The 19,634-nt window shown below is 47.5% G+C and overlaps 7 protein-coding genes and 1 pseudogene across 8 annotated transcripts; 4 read left to right on the top strand and 4 right to left on the bottom strand.

The window, feature by feature from the left end:
- Positions 1 to 1,409: 1,409 nt before the first annotated feature.
- DFJ58DRAFT_t135 lies at positions 1,410 to 1,489 on the bottom strand (annotated as a pseudogene). Its single transcript has one exon. The product of its transcript is annotated as a tRNA-OTHER (tRNA).
- A 1,604-nt stretch (positions 1,490 to 3,093) lies between these two features.
- On the top strand, positions 3,094 to 4,572 carry DFJ58DRAFT_668288 (uncharacterized protein; the record flags this gene model as incomplete). Its single annotated transcript, XM_041382686.1, has 8 exons — positions 3,094 to 3,261; positions 3,307 to 3,464; positions 3,521 to 3,600; positions 3,655 to 3,707; positions 3,766 to 3,806; positions 3,861 to 4,007; positions 4,063 to 4,270; positions 4,357 to 4,572. 8 exons carry the CDS (start codon positions 3,094 to 3,096, stop codon positions 4,570 to 4,572), a joined length of 1,071 nt encoding a protein of 356 aa, XP_041238207.1.
- A 1,224-nt stretch (positions 4,573 to 5,796) lies between these two features.
- DFJ58DRAFT_123487 (armadillo-type protein) lies at positions 5,797 to 7,525 on the top strand. The gene is made up of 8 exons (XM_041378738.1): positions 5,797 to 5,965; positions 6,019 to 6,141; positions 6,191 to 6,307; positions 6,358 to 6,489; positions 6,545 to 6,667; positions 6,717 to 6,992; positions 7,041 to 7,091; positions 7,208 to 7,525. The coding sequence occupies exons 1-8, from the start codon at positions 5,896 to 5,898 to the stop codon at positions 7,441 to 7,443; spliced, it is 1,128 nt and encodes a 375-aa protein (XP_041238206.1). The 5' UTR covers positions 5,797 to 5,895; the 3' UTR covers positions 7,444 to 7,525.
- A 43-nt stretch (positions 7,526 to 7,568) lies between these two features.
- On the bottom strand, positions 7,569 to 8,528 carry DFJ58DRAFT_908154 (casein kinase substrate phosphoprotein PP28-domain-containing protein; the record flags this gene model as incomplete). Its single annotated transcript, XM_041395093.1, has 7 exons — positions 7,569 to 7,624; positions 7,679 to 7,787; positions 7,855 to 7,897; positions 7,947 to 8,249; positions 8,305 to 8,358; positions 8,419 to 8,458; positions 8,513 to 8,528. The coding sequence occupies 7 exons, from the start codon at positions 8,526 to 8,528 to the stop codon at positions 7,569 to 7,571; spliced, it is 621 nt and encodes a 206-aa protein (XP_041238205.1).
- An 85-nt stretch (positions 8,529 to 8,613) lies between these two features.
- DFJ58DRAFT_813699 (uncharacterized protein) lies at positions 8,614 to 9,371 on the top strand. Its single transcript, XM_041391615.1, has 3 exons — positions 8,614 to 8,778; positions 8,842 to 9,080; positions 9,138 to 9,371. The coding sequence occupies exons 1-3, from the start codon at positions 8,674 to 8,676 to the stop codon at positions 9,190 to 9,192; spliced, it is 399 nt and encodes a 132-aa protein (XP_041238204.1). The 5' UTR covers positions 8,614 to 8,673; the 3' UTR covers positions 9,193 to 9,371.
- Positions 9,324 to 11,496, bottom strand: DFJ58DRAFT_813697 (uncharacterized protein). Its single transcript, XM_041391614.1, has 8 exons — positions 11,341 to 11,496; positions 11,044 to 11,294; positions 10,893 to 10,994; positions 10,747 to 10,842; positions 10,348 to 10,695; positions 9,877 to 10,291; positions 9,758 to 9,824; positions 9,324 to 9,700 (listed from the first exon to the last, which is right to left on the bottom strand). Exons 1-8 carry the CDS (start codon positions 11,415 to 11,417, stop codon positions 9,581 to 9,583), a joined length of 1,476 nt encoding a protein of 491 aa, XP_041238203.1. The 5' UTR covers positions 11,418 to 11,496; the 3' UTR covers positions 9,324 to 9,580.
- Positions 11,497 to 13,253: 1,757 nt separating this feature from the next.
- DFJ58DRAFT_668284 (uncharacterized protein) lies at positions 13,254 to 16,305 on the bottom strand (the record flags this gene model as incomplete). The annotated part of the gene is made up of 13 exons (XM_041382685.1): positions 13,254 to 13,763; positions 13,819 to 14,289; positions 14,346 to 14,405; positions 14,454 to 14,579; positions 14,633 to 14,740; positions 14,790 to 14,894; positions 14,943 to 15,028; positions 15,084 to 15,187; positions 15,236 to 15,411; positions 15,463 to 15,586; positions 15,637 to 15,723; positions 15,796 to 15,910; positions 15,969 to 16,305. 13 exons carry the CDS (start codon positions 16,303 to 16,305, stop codon positions 13,254 to 13,256), a joined length of 2,409 nt encoding a protein of 802 aa, XP_041238202.1.
- Positions 16,306 to 16,581: 276 nt separating this feature from the next.
- On the top strand, positions 16,582 to 18,464 carry DFJ58DRAFT_917135 (Rpa49 subunit specific to nuclear RNA polymerase I; the record flags this gene model as incomplete). The annotated part of the gene is made up of 8 exons (XM_041395511.1): positions 16,582 to 16,690; positions 16,761 to 16,947; positions 17,021 to 17,313; positions 17,363 to 17,615; positions 17,668 to 17,826; positions 17,967 to 18,002; positions 18,052 to 18,077; positions 18,137 to 18,464. The coding sequence occupies 8 exons, from the start codon at positions 16,582 to 16,584 to the stop codon at positions 18,268 to 18,270; spliced, it is 1,197 nt and encodes a 398-aa protein (XP_041238201.1). The 3' UTR covers positions 18,271 to 18,464.
- Between the last annotated feature and the right edge of the window lie 1,170 nt (positions 18,465 to 19,634).

Genomic DNA, 19,634 nt, shown 5'->3' with positions numbered 1-19,634 from the left:
GTCGCAGCCTGGCGCACTCGCATGTAGCGCTTGGAACACGCGAGGATGGACAGTTCAAGAATTCCTGTCCCCCAGACTTGTACTCTTTTATCAGAAGGATTGGCCCCTATATCTGGACGATCCCTCTCCCAACCACAAGGATTCCGTTGCAATCATGCAGGAGATGGGACATGTGACGGGCATAGATGCACAGACCCTCGTCGCCTTCCGTCCAGGGATGAGAGACGCCTGGGAGAAACTGCAATGGGTGTCGGCTCGTGTCACTACGTGGCCAGAAGATATTGTATATTTGTTGTTTGGTATCTTCGGTGTCAAGCTGCCTGCCATTTATGGCGAGAAGAAGCAAAACGCACTTGGAAGGCTCCTGCATGAGGTCGTAGCTCAGTAGGGTGACATCAGTGCCCTGGACTGGGTGGGGCAATCATCTGAATTCAATAGCTGTCTGCCGGCCGACATTACTTCATACAAAGCTCCACCATACACCCTGCCATCTCTGTCTGAAGATGACATGCAGACGTCAATCTCATCGCTCCGACATGTCATGGCTGCAGATTTGGTCCTGAAATTTATGCCCTGCTTGACAACCTGAACGCTCCTCGTTTCGGGAACTGCAGACTGCGTCTGCCTTGCATCGCATTTCGTGTCACAGCAGTCAAACGGAGTCGCGCTCAAGACCAGGAGATATATGAAGTCAAAGCCGACGGGTACGTCATCGGTGTGGTTCACTGATAATGGTGATGTATGATATCTGCTCACCGGTTCTCTGATGGCCTGTCAGTCGCTAATGACTCTTGGTTGTTTTTATCTCCACTATCTTGACTTTCGTACCCTATATTGAACTTGAATTGTTCAACCATGATGCGAGGATAGCCAAGTACGTGTGTCGTCGAAACAACAATGCGCCGTATGTATTTCAGTCATATTTTATGCAGTCAAGTGTTAACGAGGTGTTTCTCAAATTTAAGGTCTTCAACTTGAATGCTCTAGCAGGGTGAAATTTATTCACCGTGACAACCGAGCACTCAGCAACAAACTATTCATTACTATGTGTTGTGCCGTCAACCACACTGCCCAAACGCGAACGTAGAAACACGACTCACCGCCGTTGGGATCCTGGCAAACATGTCCGAGCCCATCCTACCATGCCAGTGAGTCATGGGGTTAGATGAAAACTACTCATACTCACAACACCCTTGAATGGTATGCATTCATAGCCAGGGCAACATTTTTCCTTGTCGCAGAAGAAGGCACAGCGACCGTCAGCGACAGGGATAGACACTGTCAACTTGAAAGCAGCAATGACGGCGAGGACGAAGGAGAGACGCATTCTTTGTGAGATGTGATTTTGGCTTCCAAAAACAAATCCATCCATGAATCAATGTCAAGGTGTGTTCCGATTGAAAAAGGCCTGTCAATGGGCAGGTTTCGAACCTGCGCAGTCGAAGAGAAACAGATTTTGATTCTGTCGCAGTAACCACCTGGCTAGGACCAATTATGTTGAACGTCCCACGAAAGCATCCATGACTCATGAGTGAATGTTGAAGTGTGTTCCGATAGGGACCTGGTCATCGGCAGGTTTGACAGATTTTGATTCTGTTGTGGAAATCACCCATGAGCGAATATTAATCTTCAAAGGTAGTAAAAAAACCTGGCCTTCGGCAGGTTTCGAACCTGCACTGGCGCAGTCCAAGAGACAGATTTAGATTCTGTCGTGGTAAGCACTTAGGCCAGGACGAAGCTGAGGTAAACTTTCGAGGAAACTATCCACAAGCGAATCTTCATGGCGTGTTCCGATGGAAAATAAAACCTGTCAATCGTCAGGTTTCGCTCCTGCCCAGTCCAAGAGAAACAGATTTCAATTCTGTTGTGGTAACCACTTAGCTAAGACTAGTTAGATGAACCTCGAGGAAACCATCCATGAGTGAATGTCAAGGTGTGTTCCGAGAGAGGGAGAGAGAGAAAAAACTTGTCGTCGGCAGATTTCGAACCTGCGCAGTCCAAGAGAAACAGATTTCGATTCGGTTGTGGTAATCACTTGGGCCAGGGCGCTTCTCAAGTTGAGATGAACCTTCAAAGAACTGTCCATGATGAGACATTTGTCGACAGGTTTTGAACTCGTGAAATGCCTCCTGCATCGGCTGAAACATTGCTTGACATATGCACTGTAGCCGCGTGATCTACATGATGACAGGCTAATGGAACCAAACCAAAAAACAGACGGATGGTGGAAGAATGTGACAAGAGATGGCGAAAAGGCTTACCACTTGGTTAAGACTGGTCAGGACGGACGTCAGATGTCTGTAGTAAGGTAGACGACATCCAAATCCAACCACATTTTGAGACAGCATTTTGCACAACTTATTGCACTTTCCTCATCCACTTTCCATCCCCAAATACATTTCCGACACTATAGGCGGAAAAATAAAATATTTGCCCTGTGGATTTGGCCATCGATTAATTTCAAACTGACTTCTTAGAGTCATTGGAGCCCAGGATGAAGCTTAAGAGGCAAGCAAACAATCTCGAACTACGACAGCAGCCACGGCGCTTAGTCAGCGAGGGCGGGCCCACGTTCCAAGAGGACCAAGACCTGCAGGTTCAAACTTCAACCCTATGTACGAAATTTCAAGGTACGATCCGTCAGATAAACCGACTTCTGTAATTTTCCGGTCCGACCGAAGCCCCATTGACAATGACATGCGACTCATCTGGCCCTTGAAGCTAATGCCCATTGCCCACCAATCCCAAGGCGTCGGCTGCTATACATAATACAGGTGGTCTTCTCGAGAAGCTGAGTTCAGCTAATAACAGTTTGGCATGATCCGTCCCACCGTGAAATAGCATGTTCCATAGAATGGTCTGATTAAACGTTTCGTTATCTGTGCGTCCATATTTTTGCATATGAGTGATTTACATAATGGGTGTAGCTCACCACAAAGACGCCAGATTTATGTTTCGAATTGGTCATGGCGCTAATCTTTCATCAAGAAGTACACTAACGCCGCACGCGCTCGCCTGGTTGCACGGATATTCTAGCGCCCGACAAATGCATAATAAGTTCTGGAATCCAATCTAGAGCTTCCTCAACCAACCATGCCTCCCTTTGCAACAGAGCCGCTGCTCACCACTGATGTACCTTCTCGAAGTTCTACGACTACAACCTACCCTGCATATAAATACACGTGTCCATACTCCAAACACAAGGAGGGCAGGAATTTAGTAGTCTGTATTGATGGATCATCGAACCGGTTTGGACTGAAGGTGCGTATATACTTGATCAAGTTTCTTTGGCTAACGACTGCGCAGAACACTAATGTCGTCGAACTCTACAGCCAACTTGTGAAATCTGAAGCTCAGCTCACTTATTACAACAGCGGTGTGGGCACGCAGGCCCGGCCGACGTGGCGCTCTCTCACATATGTCCATTATTGGCTGAGCAACAAGGTGGACTTGCTCATAGCTTGGTACGTGTGGCGGTTCGACCGTTCAACTCTATATAGTAATATTGAGCATGATTCAGGAATCTTGAAAGAGTGATACTGGCAGCCTATCGATGGATATCAGAAAACTATAAAGATGGTGATAGAATTTACCTTTTCGGTAGGTTCTCGTGCACTTAGACGCAATGATACCTGAGATAATATCTTGTCATAGGCTTTTCCAGGGGCGCTTACCAGGCCCGAGCAATTGCTGGAATGATACACCGTGTGAGTCGTCTGAATTGACATGCTAACCAAAAACGGATGTTGATTTTTTTGACTTTAGGTCGGCTTAATCCTCCCCGGCAATAACGAGCAAATACCATTGTAAGCATAGCTCCATCTCGTGCCATCGCTTCTTCTCATCTCGGCGACATTTAGCGCCTTCGAACTATACTCGAAAATAGATGAAAAGGCTTCGAAGAAGAAAAAATCTCGGCGCAAACATGCCTGGGCGAATGAGCTTGCTGAAACGTTCAAGAGCACATTCTGCAGATCGCACGTCCACATTCATTTTATCGGCGTATGGTAAGACATTTACCTTTGGAACATGGTTGATATTTGTTTATTTATTCATGTCAAGGGATACTGTTTCTTCAGTTGGCGTTGTGAGGGGGAAGACACTACCTTCGACTACTAACGGCGACCACCATATGTGCTATTTCAGACATGCTCTTGCTTTGGACGAGCGGCGAGTCAAATTCCTTCCCGAGTATATCCATGGTGCAAATACGGAGGGGTCCCATTCCGAGCGCATCAAGGAGGTCTGGTTTGCAGGTAGTCACTCGGACGTGTACGTCAAATGCGTTAAAATACCCGTACCTTTGATTCAGTAACGGACATTTTCAGTGGCGGAGGCAATCGACTCAACGAGAAGCTTCAATCAGGTGACATTCCATTGCTATGGATGCGAAAGGAGGCTGTCGAGGCAGGCTTGAGGGTGAAGCCCACGGAAGTCGTCTGGAAGATGGACGACTTGCAGAAGAGGACGTTCGAATCACTTCGAAGAACATGGTGGTTCCTCGAATTCGCTCCTATCAAGCGGGTTGTTTATGGCGCTCAAGACAATCACACATTTGGGTACGTGCTGTGAACCTTATGATGTACATCGATAAATTGATTCAAATCTTCTAAAGGCTCCACCGTGGCGCGCCTCGGGTGATCCTCCCCGGACAGAAGATTCACGCCTCTGTCCTTTTCAAAGGCAACTATCGAGCCAAGGCCAAATTCTGGAAGGACTTCGACGTATGGCCAGAATTGATGTACTGGAACGATCCAGCCAGCCAAGACCGGCTTTCCAAACTGGGTCAGCTGTGGGAGAAGGATATCTTTGATGCATCAACTGTGCCCTCACTTTTAAGAGATATCCAGTTACATGGAGTGGAGTGTTTCGACGCAGTTGATCGAGTAGCATTCATGGCTTCATTTGGTGAGTGTTTTATTTCTTTATTGCAATTTGTCTTCTGAGCACTTTACAGAACAAGGAAGGGCTGCGATTAGAGAGTCGGACGGCTGGGACAGCCAGCTAAAGGAGTTGGTCCGTTACAGCGATGATCCGAGAGTGCGTGTCAGTGCTACCGTTGCACTGAGTGAACTATGTAAGTTATGGTGAACCTATTACACGGATGTCCACTCACTTTCTGCAGTGCCCCAACTTGACGCGCAATACTTGGAAAAGGCAGCCGCTGACGTGTTGAAAATGCTGGCGAGCCCGGACGATATCAATCAGATTCGAGCTTGCAAAGCCCTTCCCGCTCTAGTTAAGCATGCCGCGGTAGGGAACGAGATCTTGAGCGAAGCAACATTCCAGCGTGTACTAGACCTTGGAGGGGTCTCCGAAACCGAGTCGTTGATGGTGCAAATTCATGCATCACAGACTTTGTCGTTGCTTGCTCGCAATGGTTCGTAATTCAGCCCACCGGAACGATATTCACTTTGTGACTATGGGATATCTTCAGACGTCCATCAACCGGCTGTGACGGAAAAGGCCGCGAAGGGCATCATCAAACTTCTCGGCAGCGAACGTGAGTTTTCGATCTGAAAGTGCTTTTATACGTTCAAGCTGACATGACCAATCGCAGACGAAGAAATTTTGGTAGCGGCCTTGCGCATACTTGCTGCTCTTGTCCATGACGGTATTTTCGGTTGTTCTTTGAACGCAGGCGTAGGCTTGACAACCCGTTTCAGAAACAGCCCAGGCTAAGGTCCTGGATCTAATTCCTACGCTTATCAAACATTTGAAACAACACGACTTTTACATATCACCGCCGGTGGGCAATGTTATATGTGCATATGCAAGACACGGTAAGTTTCTTATGTCATTGTCGCTTAACTGATGTGCTCATAGCAAGATTCAGATCAATTTCGCAAGCGATTGCTGCACCCAGAAAGTGGTTTTCTCGCGCTTTTGGTCCACATGTTGGAACATCGCTTAACTGATATCGAGGATCCTGCCATCCAAATCCTTGGCCAACTTGCGAGCCATGGTGCGACATATGCATACTTACACTCATGTGGCGCCTGACTAGCAGACTTTCAGTTGACGTTCAGGAAGACTTGATTCACAAAGGACACATTGAGAACCTGGCGTCGCTGATGAAAAATCGCAAAGACGAAACAAGTAGCGGAGCTATTCTAGCGATGTTGTCGATGCTCCAGTATCGTGAGTTTCTTATACGATAATATATCTTCTGGTGCTAAGCTTGTTTCAGCATTTATACGATTGACAGCAATTGAGAAAGGTGTCGTTGAGACGTTGGTCAATCATTTAAAACACAAGAAGAAGTGTTTGTTTGCGGCTTACGCACTCTCTCGTATCCTGGACCACGGTCAGTTTTTTACCTGATGTTATGATCAAATCTTCCTCAATGCAGTTCAGAAAACATCAGAAAGGCTATGTTTGAGCTATCCGCGCCTGACTACATCATCAGCGCTTTCAAACAAGGATCGTTTATCGGGACGGTCGAGAATGAACCCGGCAAAGAGGTGCTCGGACGCCTCATGCGCAACGGTAAGCTTGTGCGCTGCTGTGTTTCCCCTTTCGAGATCTCAACACTCTTATATAGATGACCTGAGGGCAGCTGTTCTTAAAGCCCACACAACAGCGGCCCTTTGTACCATGTTCAAAAAGGGTGAAGCAGCGCTGAATCATGCAGCGTTTGATTTCCTGGACATCATATCCAACTATTGTGAGCACGCGTTTCTATGCATAATGATTTATGCTAAGAAAAATTAAAGCCGATGGGAAAGAGTTGATTAAAGAATCTAAGATGGCCATATTCCACGCCGTAGTGGCCGCCTTGGACAACCAGAAGTGGGCCTCACAAGTGAATGCTGCAATGGCACTTCACGCTCTTGTCGGGATTCGGCATTCTTCTGAAAGAACTTTTGTCATGCATGAGTTTCAACCGGTCATCTTGGAAGGACTGCCGCGCATACTGAAATTGTTGGTGCATGATCGGTCTTACCGTGTTGTTGGCGGTGCGGCGGCTCTCTTTGCACTGTCTAAAGACGGTATGTTGCATCACACAGTAGGCACTTCATACAAGCTCATTTTTGAAGGAACTATACGGGCTCGTGTGCGAGAGCACGCAGATTTTAAATTTGCCAGAAGTGAGTATTTCTCGAAGAACATAAAACTACAGTATCATGACTCAGACCCACGGGAAGGTAACTTATGCTTTTTCTTGAACGTTACGTGAATCTAATGCCATAACACTTGTCATTAGAGGATGTCCACAGGATGCTTGACATATTATTTGCGGCCATGGAGGAAGGCCCTCACCATCACGGTGCCCCTCACCATCATGGTGCCCTAACTTTCCCAGATGTGCACCCAATGCCTGCCCGCAGCCCCTTGGTCACTTCCCTCGCAATCTTATCTTGCGTCTTCTATATTCCTTGCGGCCTTACAGCCATGCTGGCTGGATGGGCAATCGATGGGACGGAAACGTCGCACACATGACTTCCGCAATGCGCACCACGCCAATTTTTCTAGCTTTATAGGAGAATTAAAAAGTTACAGAGTGCAATGCAAGCAACACAGAGACTATGTATTACAGAGTCTTGATGACTGTTGAAATATGAGAATCAAGTACGTTTCTTCTCGGCTGCCTTGCGCTTGGCCTCTATCTCTGCGGCCTTTGCTGCGGGGGTAGTGAGTATCGTTGTGAATGACTTGTGTGGACATTGCAGCAAACCTTCGGCTTCAGCCTTCCTCTTGGCCTGAGCAGCCTCTCGTTCCTCTTTGATCTTTCTAAGGCGAGCGAGATCAGACTTTGCTTCATCGGTCTTTCCAGCAAGATGTAGCTACAATTGAAGGAATGAGCTGAATGAAGACGAAAAACGATATGTTGCCTCAGCAGCTCAAACTGACCTTCCAGTAGCGATCCTTGGCTTCTTGTTTCTCCTTCGCCTCCCTAAGAGATAGACAGTTAGCGACATTATTCTTGAGGCGTAAACACCCACCTTTCTCTACGGGTTAGCTCTCGAGGCGCGGCAAGATCAGATATATTCATCTTCTTCTCAACGTGGTTGGGGTTTATTAGATCTGCATCTGTGTCACTATCTTCCTCCCCTGGTTGTTTTTGATCCGCTTGTTTCTTCTTGAGCGCCTTTCGCTCAGCGCGACTTAGCTCAGGCTGTGCGGCACTACCGCTGGCCCCTTCTTCTTCCTCCTCCTCATCTTCATCTTCCTCCTCCTCTTCCTCTTCTTCCTCCAATTTGTTCTCTTCGTCAGAATCGGCCTCGCCCTCTCGACAACGAGGAGCCCTGATCAGGACAAACTATTGAGCCAAATGCCATAACTATCTCTTGAAAAACTCACCATCGTTTATCAAGTGAAACAGCAGTTCCGTTCTCGTCAATTTCGAGGTGTTTGCTAAGTTAAACAACGCTATTCAGCGTGGACGATGGGATGACAACGGTGAGCGAATTGCACCTGAAATTCCTCCCTCCGCCACGCTTGGTCTTAAACTTACCTGTTCGATAAGTATTCAAAATACATATCCGATCCAGTCAGAATTGACTTTTACCTGAGCCTCTGACCATCTTATTTTCTTGGTGTGATGTTGCGAAGAGTCAAGAGATAAGATAAAAACTAGCTAGTAGCTAAATCGACTTAGGTAAAGCTTATGTCAGCAACTTTATTCACGTTGAACACGACGCTCACTGCAGTTACCAGTTCAGGCCGACCATGACCACAATACCCTCCCGACTCGCGCAGATGACGCGCATCTCAAGCAGCCGCGGAGAAGCGCGCCTTCGAGTTATTGACCTATACAGGGCATGGGTTCGTGCTGTACGTGCGCTACCGACTGAACTAGCTTCCTACCCGACATTAACCGAACGATCTTTTGACAAGGCTCCCGAGATATGTACAATCTATGCGTTGAATGTCACTCCAGCACACCTGCGCTATTCAATTCGCCAGAAGTTTGAGCAGAACCGCCACGTAACAGACCAGCGCGCCATCGAGGTGTTATTGCTCAAGGGCCAGCAGGAATTGCAGGAAACGTTGAACTGCTGGAAGCAACCGGACCATATGTATGGGATCTTGCTCCAAAATAACCAACGGCCACACCGAACATTCCTGCAGAAGTTCTATGAGGGTGAATTTTACTCCGTTCTCTTATATTCGATCACGCTCATACGATGTACCACGATAGGTCGTGATGAGGATGCTGTTCTTCCCGCTGCATCTGGCGTTGTATAGAACATAGAAGAGAATGATCACTTTGCTTCCTTCTGGTACCGCCGCGATCACCTTTCGAGGCATTGATTGCGTAGATTTATACGTAAGTGGTGGGTGGATGATGTGCCACTTGCACGGCCATTTTGCTGCCTGAAGTTTTCAGGCCCCTCAGACAACATTCGACTATTTCAGTCCACCTCCTGATTCTAAAGTGTGAACCGCAGCCCGGCGCCTAAACATTCTACAAGGTGTACCGAGCAGCAGATTTCCGGTGTATCAGTGGTGACAAATGTGACAAAGCGAATATTATTGACAACACTGCTGAAGATAGGTTGGCTGGTGTGTTAGTGTACGTAAATGATTGATACATGATGCAAATTTCTTCGCGACCGAACAGTATTCGACGTGGTCATGACAGGCAGTCAAGCGGGTCCGGCTCGCTATCGTCGATCCGATGTAATGTGGCGCTTGCCTTGATGCGATCTAGAACATCCTTGGGTGGACCTCTGGATTTGGGCTTGGAGTTGGGCTATAAATCAGCTTGTGAGAAAAGATCAGGACATAGTACTAGCTATATAGAACCAACCTTCCCCGTCCTCGGCTTTCTCGATGGAAGGGCGTTCTCTTTCTGTTTCTCGGAGGAAATATGCACGCTGAAGCCGCAGATTGTGGGAGCGCTCAGCCAGTTTTTGTTATAGGACGTACCGTGGCATCGGTTCTTCATCAAATCTTGCCTTCTTTGAAACAGGTTTCTTAGGCATGTGGTCTTCGTCATCCGATTCCGGTGGGCGCTCCTTCTTCTTTGTGTCTTGTTTCATAACTGAATGAGGTTTCTTGATAGCAGGGTCTTCCGCATCAGGTTTCAATACCGCAATGGAGTTAGATAAAAGCAGAGATTTAGTGCTTTGAGATTCGGACACTTTAGGCTTCTTGAGAGGTTGTTTCACATCTCCGCTAACATCGTCATCAGGTGCGCTGCGTTTGGGGTTAGTGGCAGACTGCTTCATGGGGATATCAACGATCAGAGATCCATAAGTTTTTGTTTTCACTGAATTAGGAGGCTTCTCATTGACTTCTGTCCACTTTGAACGTTTCCGCGTCCAGGAAGCATGTGTCGGCTCTGTTAAGGTGTTGAGATGATATTCGCAGCGCTTCATACATGTATAAAAGCATCACCTTCATCCGGGTGCTCCTTACGATTCTCTGTGCGTTGTTTGGCCTGTGCTCGATTAAGCGGAGCATCTTTGGCGGAGGGCCGTTTGTGAGCAGTCCTCGGAATCGCGGAAGGCTCAGCGGTTGCAGGTTTGTTGTCAGGCGTGGGCGCATCCTCATCATCGGATTCGATCGTGACGATAACGGGCTTGCGTTTGGAGTGTGTTTTTGGTCGGGGAGCTTCTACTAGAGTGCCTTCGTCATCTGATCGAGGCTCCTCCGCCAATTTGGCTTTGACTTTAGATATGTCGGGTGCCTTTGCCTTTGACGTCCGGGTCTTGTGGTTTGATGGTTCAGGATCAGCGTCGATATCTGGGTGAATGATCGTCTACATATGCAATAAGATGGTGAGGATGAACTTGCCAAGGTCACTAGCTTGAGGTTTGGTTTTCGGCGGCCGTCCTCGGCGTTTGGGAGCAGGTTTGACTTTGGTTGTTTCTGCTTCTGAGACATCGTTACCTGACAACTAGTATGGGAGGTGATCTCAGCAGAATAAGAGAGAAGCAAACCGTCAGTAGCTTTGGCACTTCCTTTACCCTTGCGGGTAGTAGTACCTGCTTTCTTCTTTGTCTGCGCCTTCGATATTTTGCCTCCAGACTCAATAGAGGGACCTGCACGATGATTGACCGATGACGTTGCGCGTGAAGTAGTGATACACACCTGCCGCAGCGTTTCCACTGAACAAGCCCGCTGGCGCCTCGGTGTTGGTTTTTAAGCGTGAAGCCCTGCCCTTGATAGGACTCCCTTTGGCTTTACTGGCCGCCTTGTTGCGTTTGGCCTTTGATGGAGATGCGCTACGGCTTCGGTGGCGATAGGGTGACCTCGTGGCCACTTTTGAAGGGGACTCTCCAGAGACGGTGCGGGCCAACAGAATATCTTTAAGGGCATTCTTTTCCGAGGGAACAAATGCACTGCAGAGGGTTCAATACATGTAGGTAGTAGGTACGGGGTACTGACCCTCCACGATCCCTAAATCGTGCCTGCTGTCTCTGAAGACGCTGAGCCTTGCTCTCCTCCACAGTCACAGGCAGCATCTAGAGCTAAGTTATGAAGAAGTAGAAGATGTTTAGCGTGTCAAGACTTTGGTCAGACTTTAGAAACTGAAGTCATGTGATAAGCAAAAGTCAATCACGTGACACGCGATTGCCGCGTCTCCTGTCAGCGATGTTACTTTTTAACCCTTCGATGTTGGCAGAACTAGTCAGACCGCAGGTCTTTCTCAGACTTCTCACCAAGGCTCGCGACTTTTAAACCGCCATAATTAATGGCTTATATTTATGCTGTTGACTCGTTCGTTCTATTCTTATTGTTATGCTTTATTTAACTACAACTAACGTTCTGAGGTTCGTTGTTCTAGAGGTATGCGATTAAACTAGAAGTACATCGTAGCCTATTTCAGGCTCATAACACATTCGGGGAGGGCTACTTATATGTGCTCGAGGTAGGTGATTGAGAGGACAACAATCGAGCACGAGGGTAAGGTCTTATTTTAATAGCCCTTCTTTCTCTCACCCGCTTCATTAATTCAGCTACGTAGGATCATCAATGGACTTTTCCCCGAAATTTCTTCGTTTCTCCCTTCAACGACCGTACCGGATTTTACACAGTTACTGTCAAAGCACCTTCATTGCCTTCATCTGACACCCCACGTCCGGATGTTTCGATCTACTTATATATATGCCATACCCCGACATCACTGACTCGATCGTCACGCACAAGCAGGAGACTCATGGAGTTGGATCGCTAAAGCTTACTACTCTCCCACTGACAACGCATAACCTTATCTTGTCCCTCATGGTAAACTTCCTGGCTCTCTTCAGCGCGCTTCCTCGGATCCTCTATGAGGCACTCATCCTGCACTATAAGAAAAGGCTCAACGTTTTTGCAAAACCAGATCCGTATCCGTCCATTCGGCAATCAAGCTAGAACATCAATTCGGAGGGGATTATATGGTAAAAGAAAGGCTTTATTGAGAAGCACTTCCAGAAATTTTTATATTCCTTTCTGCAGCGGCGATGCCAGGAAGTCAAATCGTTGTCAACCTCCACTCGGAAAATCCTTCTGTCCGGCCTATCGTTTTCTCGTCTGGTCCAGATGCTTTCAGCCCCCGGACCCTGATTATATCCTACAACTCCCCACGGTTTTTCATCCAAGCCTTGCGCTCTCCACAAATTTCCTGCTAGCATTGGGCACAGCCGAAGGGCTGTTCACTCTGTCTGACAAAGAACTGTTCCTAGAAATTCTCTGATGTCCCGTTCGACTCACCAAATAAGATCCCTCGAGGCTCGCGTGCTAACATCCCTCAACCTCATCCCCTTATTGATCCTTCACCTCTAACCGGCTTGTCTCATCTTCTTGCTGTGAGCAGTGACAACGCTCGATTAACCGGAAATGCCAGTGTTTAGCAGGGCTATGGTAAGGTTTGTGAGCGGAGACGAGCCTGGTGAAGAGCGCGTTCTTACAGAGCATTGTTTCATATGGATATGAAAGCTGAAACTCGTTTGTCTGTGGTAGAGATTGAGCAAAGGTCGAGGGGATGATATGAAATTTGTATTCCAGTAGTAACTTGCATTTAGCAGGCATGATATCTTCAAATGTAACTTTTCCACCAGAACCGGTGAACAGCTTGTATATATGGACTAATTCTTGATTATCGTCTCCGTGTGCTAGCATAGTGTGGGTGGTACTCAACTGACGTATATTGTAGCACATTGCAGTGGTTATAAAAGCCTGAGTGCAAGGGTAAGCACGATCGGTAGAGTATGCGTTCAATTTGTCCAGCGATGAAAAACTGGGTGCAATCTAACAACTAGGCAAGTGAGGAGGCGAATACTTAGCGTGATAGATAGGAGACAATGATTGAGTAAGTGCTATGTACTTGAGTCCCAACAATATTTTGAAGGGCTCCCTGGCTCTTCAAGCCGATGCCGCAGTCTAGGATCAATAATGGCGTCCGGTGGTGTTATTGGGGTGAGGGACTGTGGAGGGTGTTCGGCGACTCCTTCCTTCGGGGATGCATCAACATCATCTGAAGAATGTTGCGTGTCTTCCAAATCCTGCATCTCCACATCGCCTCCTCTGTCTGCATCATCCGCTTCACTATCTGACCCATTACCAAGATCCATTGCTTCGTCGACAGACATCACCATAGGTACATCGCCTCCTTCTTCGTGATCATTTTCCTCGATCGCGAGTGAGGCCGCTGGTGCAGTAGACGATGAGGCTTTTCGCTTAGATTTCTCATGCCTCCGGAGCACCTTGATGATATATTCCTTCGCAAACTTCTTGATTTTTGCCGTCTTCTCGTCAGATAGCACGTCTAGTTTTCCATCTTTATAACTGGAAGATTTTTTCTCCTTCTCGGCAATGACGTGCGTAAGCTGGGGAATAAAATCAGTGGATAATCCCCTTGTAGAGCAATGAAATGACACCCACCTCCTTAGCATATCTCTTGAACTGCTCATGGTCAAGCTGTTTTGAATATTTGGACATGCATTTGACGACGACGGCGCCCACGAGCTTCAATAGCCTCTTCTCCTTATTCGCCTCCTTTTCCTCTGCTGTCTGAATCTTCTTCGGAGGTCTTTCTTTCTTCACCTTTTTCTCTTCTGGAGGAGGTGGCGGAGGGGGGGCCTTGGCAGCCTCCGCCTCGGCAGTTGCCTTTGCAGCAGCGATCACAGCAGCAATTTCATCTTTCGATCGCCTATGAACCACTGGCGGAAGGTAAACGGGTGGCCACTGCTGCTGAACAATAACGGTAGAGGTAGAGGGCGGGCGTTTAGGGGCGGGGCGGAAATGGTGCTGTTCGTACTGATCTTCCCATTTCGGCTTCTTGAGTGGGCGGAGTTCCCCTTCTAGTGACTCGATCATGGCAATGTGGTGCGGAGGCTGCTCTTCCTCGCCATCCTGCATATTTTAATGATACCGTGTTCTTACTGGCTGGAAACGGAATGTTAACTTACAGCTTTAACTCGCTTTGGAATGCGGTATGCGATTTCGAGGGTGTCCCAGTGGTCCAAGAGCTGTGAATATCCCGTTAGAATAATGAGTTTAGGAATGGTATTAACGACCTTTTGGGCAAGTCCTCTCATGGTTTCGTTTTCCGATTCGAGACACATTCGAACAGGTATGGTAATTTTCGAATCGTCAACCTTGTTCCTCTGGATAAGCGGCCAGCGGCTCATGGCTTCCAAGGCCTGTAACGGTTACCTTATTATGTGACCACCCCTACTTGAGAGTAATGACTCACGGTGATTGTAATATCAATGTCTTTGGCGTGATCTTCGAGAATATTGTGCAACAAACTGAAGCCTCGCAACCGCATAACCTGGCGTAGTGCCGCTTGGTCCTCGGTGATCTTAGGACAATACATTATACTTCACAACAAGATCGATGTGAAGGCATACCTTGATTCGAGTAAGAAGTTTGAAGAGGACTTTCTTACTCTGCGTTTGCCGGATCGCTTGAACCAATTTTGGGATGTCCTTCTCAAGAAGAGGTTTGAGCTCTGGCTGAAAGGCGGTGAGTAACAGAAGAGAGGTAACATTCGTAAGGCATACCATGTAGTCCTCGTCAAGCTTTCTACTCCTCTTTTTCTTATTACCCTTGAGGCCCAGCTTCTCCACTTCGTCGGTAATACCCAATGCTAAAAGAGCAGAAGCATTGGCAATCAAAAACAAGGTATTCGCTGGCAGACGCACCGTCGAGATACAGGTCATCCATCCCAGCGATATCAGTCTGGGTCTTGCCACCCAGGAAGCCAACACAGTTGGGCTCTCCGCAGTAACACGGTTGTGCTTCATGCCTTGGACGTATGAGCTCACCTAAAAAAACAATAAATAATTGAGCTTACCCATAACGGTCCACATTGTAATTGAAGGTGAGTTCCTCATGTTTGCGTATGTACCTGTTTGCAAAGATGCCCATGCGGACGTGCTTTCCCACCGTCCATTTCGCGACGTAGCAGTTTGGGTTGCAACTATGATTTGCGAATCTGCCGATGCCACCTCGCTTTGTAGCATCGATGTACTGGAAAACCATCAGTGGTCTGTGGAGACACGAAAAGGTGAGGCAACGTACTTCATCTTTCTGCAACATCATGAAGTAGAAGTGCTTGACTCCTTCCTCCGCATATTGACGCATACGCTTCATGAAGGAAGGGTGACTGACGACATCGCCGACATACTCGTAGATGAATGTATCCCTAGCCAATGTGAGGGGCTTATACGCTTCAGAAAGAACGAGATATCTCACTTTGAAAGATCCGTGCCAGTTCGAAGACCAAAACCCTTCTTTTCCGTCTGTACTATCTCAATATCGGCGTACTCCTTGCGCTGAAACCTGAATACGTGCAATTGAGGATGCAGCATGTTAAGCAATGGCAGTAGAAGACTGAAGAAACGATAGTCTCACCGTTGGTTCTGGCAGTAGACTCGACACCGACAGTCATCTGGGAGGCACTCCACCTGTGTGAGCCGATTGATACAATCTGACTCATGCCCGCAGGCATCCGATGGGTCGTCGACACCTGCGTAGTAAGACCTTAGAGTCTACAACTACTCTACCCAAGAAGGTATCAGACCAACCATGCTCATATTGACAGTCACACGTCATACTCTCTCCCTCCTCTCTTGAGCGCCCAAGTGTCCCATACTGATAGTGGTTGTCGGGTATCTGCACAAATGTTGCGTGAGCGGCGGCTTCCGCGCGCGGAAGGTCGCCAATGAGCTGTGGGCCTGTTGGTTTGGGTTTTACATTGGTTGCGGATTCAGAAGATTCTCGTTTGAGGGGCGGTGATGACTCCGGCTTGGAGGTCTTAGTGTCTATTGGAGGGAAAAGAGATTCTTCTAACTTGATATCCTCCTCTAGCTTTGGTTTAATCTCCAGAGGAGGGCTCTTGCTCTTAGAGCGAGATTTAGACATTGTGGTAGGGATGTAAGTGCTCGAAAGCGTGAGTCCGCGGTTAGAAATGGGAACAAGACCTCTGACGAAGAGGCCAAAGTTAACAATAACAACTCCAACTCCAGATCCTATACAGGTGTATAGAAACTACCAGTATAAAATGCTGTAAAATAAAATATAAATGAGTTCATATAAGTTTGAGCAACTGAAACTGACCTGACAACTTGTGTTGTGTTGTAAAAAGCCACGGGCTGCCGCGGGAGTGAGCCCGATTTTCCAGCCAGCAAGCGGTCACTAATGGCTGCGATGACAACTTCCAAGAAGCGCAAGCGTGAGTTAGACGACACTCAAAGGGTGTCCTTTGCGCTCTCAGATCAGCCTGCAACGCAGCTGGGTCCCGTTCTTGGTGAGTGCAGATGGTCGTCACAGTTGAAGCTTTTCAACTCAAGCAAAGCCGGTGGTGTCCCGTCCACCAGCTAATTTCCCCTCCGTCAAGCCCACAAAATCCACTTCTTTCAAATGCTACAAGACACAAACACAAAAGCCGACGACGGACAATGAGGAAATGCCGTTCGTTGAGATCCCGATGCTGATTGCGGGCGAGACGGAAGCCGTAGATTTTTACTCCTCTGAAGAAACACGACGGGGTTCACTGGGCAGCAGGTGCGTGCATACACTCTGCGTTCATTACTGAATATCGAATAATCATATCTATCTTTTCATCATTTATTCGTAGATACCTTGTCGGAGTGCATAATAAACGCACTGGCATTACAACCCTTCGAGCTGCTCCGTTGCATATACTCACACATGAAGTTAAAGCCCTCAAGGGTCTCCAACCTGCTGCTGTCTCTACTCTTCAGCGGCTTGAGGCCCGCGCGGCACTTGGCGAAACGTTCGGAACCAAGAAGGCGAAACTAGCGATCCGCGCGCAAGAGCGCAACAAGGTCGACGTTTCCGCAATGGAAGGTGTTGCAGATCACCTCCAAGAGAGTATTCTAAAGAACACATCTACACTACCATCGAAAGGTTTGTTTGTTTTCGTCCCTTCCGTTTTCATACTGAACGGTGTCCCTAGAGGAAGCAAAAGCGAATGCGGACAGTACTCGTTTAGTCCCGCAGTACGACATTGATGCTCTCAATCCAAACGACATATATCCCTTGCACAACATGATTCCAAAGCCTGAATGGAAGGCACTGTCCATTTCTAATTACATGAGTGCAGACGGTGATGCCAAGCGGGTCGCTCTTCTCCCCTTCAAGCGTTCCCACTGGGTCAATGATCATTTAGCGCTTGCGTTTGCTTCTCCCTCACCAGACAAGACCACTATGTGTGTAGATGTGTTGTCCATCACTAGAATCCACTGACAATGATATTTCCAGAAAAATGCTTATATACATCTCAACAATGATTGCCTTCCACAAGGCCACCTTTAAAAATATCAACAAGGACGTCATTCAAGAGAAATTGCCGATGGTTCCTAGCGTCGTGATTGACGGACTTTTATCACGGTTCTCAGAGACTGCACGTGGATCCGTGGAGTACGTCCTCTATACCTTCCTCTGGGTAGTGGCCCTCAAAATTTCGCAGGGCAAGAAAGACATCTGAAAAAGGGACTATGCTTCTGACGCACATGTTTGACATTATGCCTTCACGTCGACGATTTTGCAACCGACACAAGCGTTCTCGCCGCTGATTTGAGCATGGAACCGGCGAAGTAAGTTTTTCAGTGGCAATAGTCATGCACTAAGTTCATGCCTTTGCAGAGTCAATATGTTGTTCAAGTCCCTAGGTACGTGCAGCCTGATTTCAATCGTCCTTATCCCTCACTGATTGCGTTCGCCGTACCAGGCTGCAAAATCAACAAGCTAACACAGTCCGACTTGAAGCGTTTGGGTCTACCTGATTCTGCAGTAGATGTCAAAAGGGCCATTCTAAAGACACCTCTAGAGTTCCCAAAGCCCCGGATAAGACGGCGGACGTGAGATCAGAGTGCCTTTACGCAAGTGCATCCCACTGGAGTGTCTGATCTTTACTTTCTTCCACGGAATCGAGGAGATATTCACTAGGCCCTGGGAGGTGTCGGAGTAGTAGGGTCTCAGTAATGAAGACTAGTGCCTAGTTAAGTCTATCTCGCGTCGTCTAGCATTTTAACATGTTTCATTGTTTGCTCCCGTTCCTCGTCCCGTGCGTCAGTGAATCAGTGGACCAATCAGAACGACATATAATAACAATATATAGCGCATAATGGCCTACATCAGCGTAAGTCTGATACCGATCATTGCATACATATGGTCTTGTTTGACCTTACAGTGGAAAAGGAGAGTTCCTGAATTTCCTACGCAAGTTTGGGATCAGAAAGATACCTAAAATTCAACGAAAGGTATAGTAGAAGCTGATGATGAGCCTAGAGAATAGAAAATTGACAACTAGCAAATTGGAAGCACGTATTCACCATTTCGAAGCTAGGAGCGGAGCTTCATCAGCAACTCGCAGAGAAAGGCAACGCGTCGTATCCACCAAGTGAGCGAGAGCGGATTTAGGTCCGGCAACTCTGGAAAGCTAAGAGCACATCTGGACAATGAATAACAAAATTTCAAATTTCAACTGAGTCATGTCACATGGTCTGGGAGATCCCGGATCACACAGATTCTTTCACACAGGGCACCTTGCTTCCCTGCCATAACCGCCATGTCATCTAATGTATCAAGCCACAGTGATGGATCTAATCGCTCCCTTCGTTCTCGTGGTACTGTTGATCCAGTAGAATTGAAGAAGAACCAAAGCAAAAGAAAGCCTGCTGCCTCCTGGACGCTAGAAGAAGAAACTGTTTTCGTTGACTTCCTGTTATCTCAGTTCTCTGCAAGTGGCGATGGAAATCCCAAGGGTACAACACTCACCAGCGCTGCAAATCTACTGAAGGAGAGATTCCCAAATGCATCTGGTGCTGAGAAGACAGCTGGTGTTTGTAAGAACAAGTGGCAATCTGTATGTTATCAGTCCGATGATCGTGTTGCCGGTGATCAGGGAAAACTCAAAGAATGTATGTCTTGCAGCTCAAAACATCATATGGTGCTGTCGCAGATATCAAGAACACATCGGGATTTACATGGAGTGATGAGTATGGAGCTGGAATAGTGATGAAGAATAATGATGTCTGGGATCGGTACGTCAAGGTATGTATTGTTGCCACTGCTGCAGCCGGCACTACTAATAACGCAATCACTCTCAGCGACGCCCTGCAGCGAAGGCCTTCAAAAATAAGGGCTTCAAACATACCTCTGCTATGGAGCAGATGACGCCAAAGATTGCAAAAGGATCGCATGTCTATCGACCACCTCCAGTGCCC

This window comes from Suillus subalutaceus, assembly GCF_016647625.1.
Source record: "Suillus subalutaceus strain FC151 chromosome Unknown DFJ58scaffold_156, whole genome shotgun sequence".
Taxonomy (NCBI): Eukaryota; Fungi; Basidiomycota; class Agaricomycetes; order Boletales; family Suillaceae; genus Suillus; species Suillus subalutaceus.
Note: the sequence above shows the minus strand (reverse complement) of the source record. Positions and strands in the feature narration are given on the sequence as shown.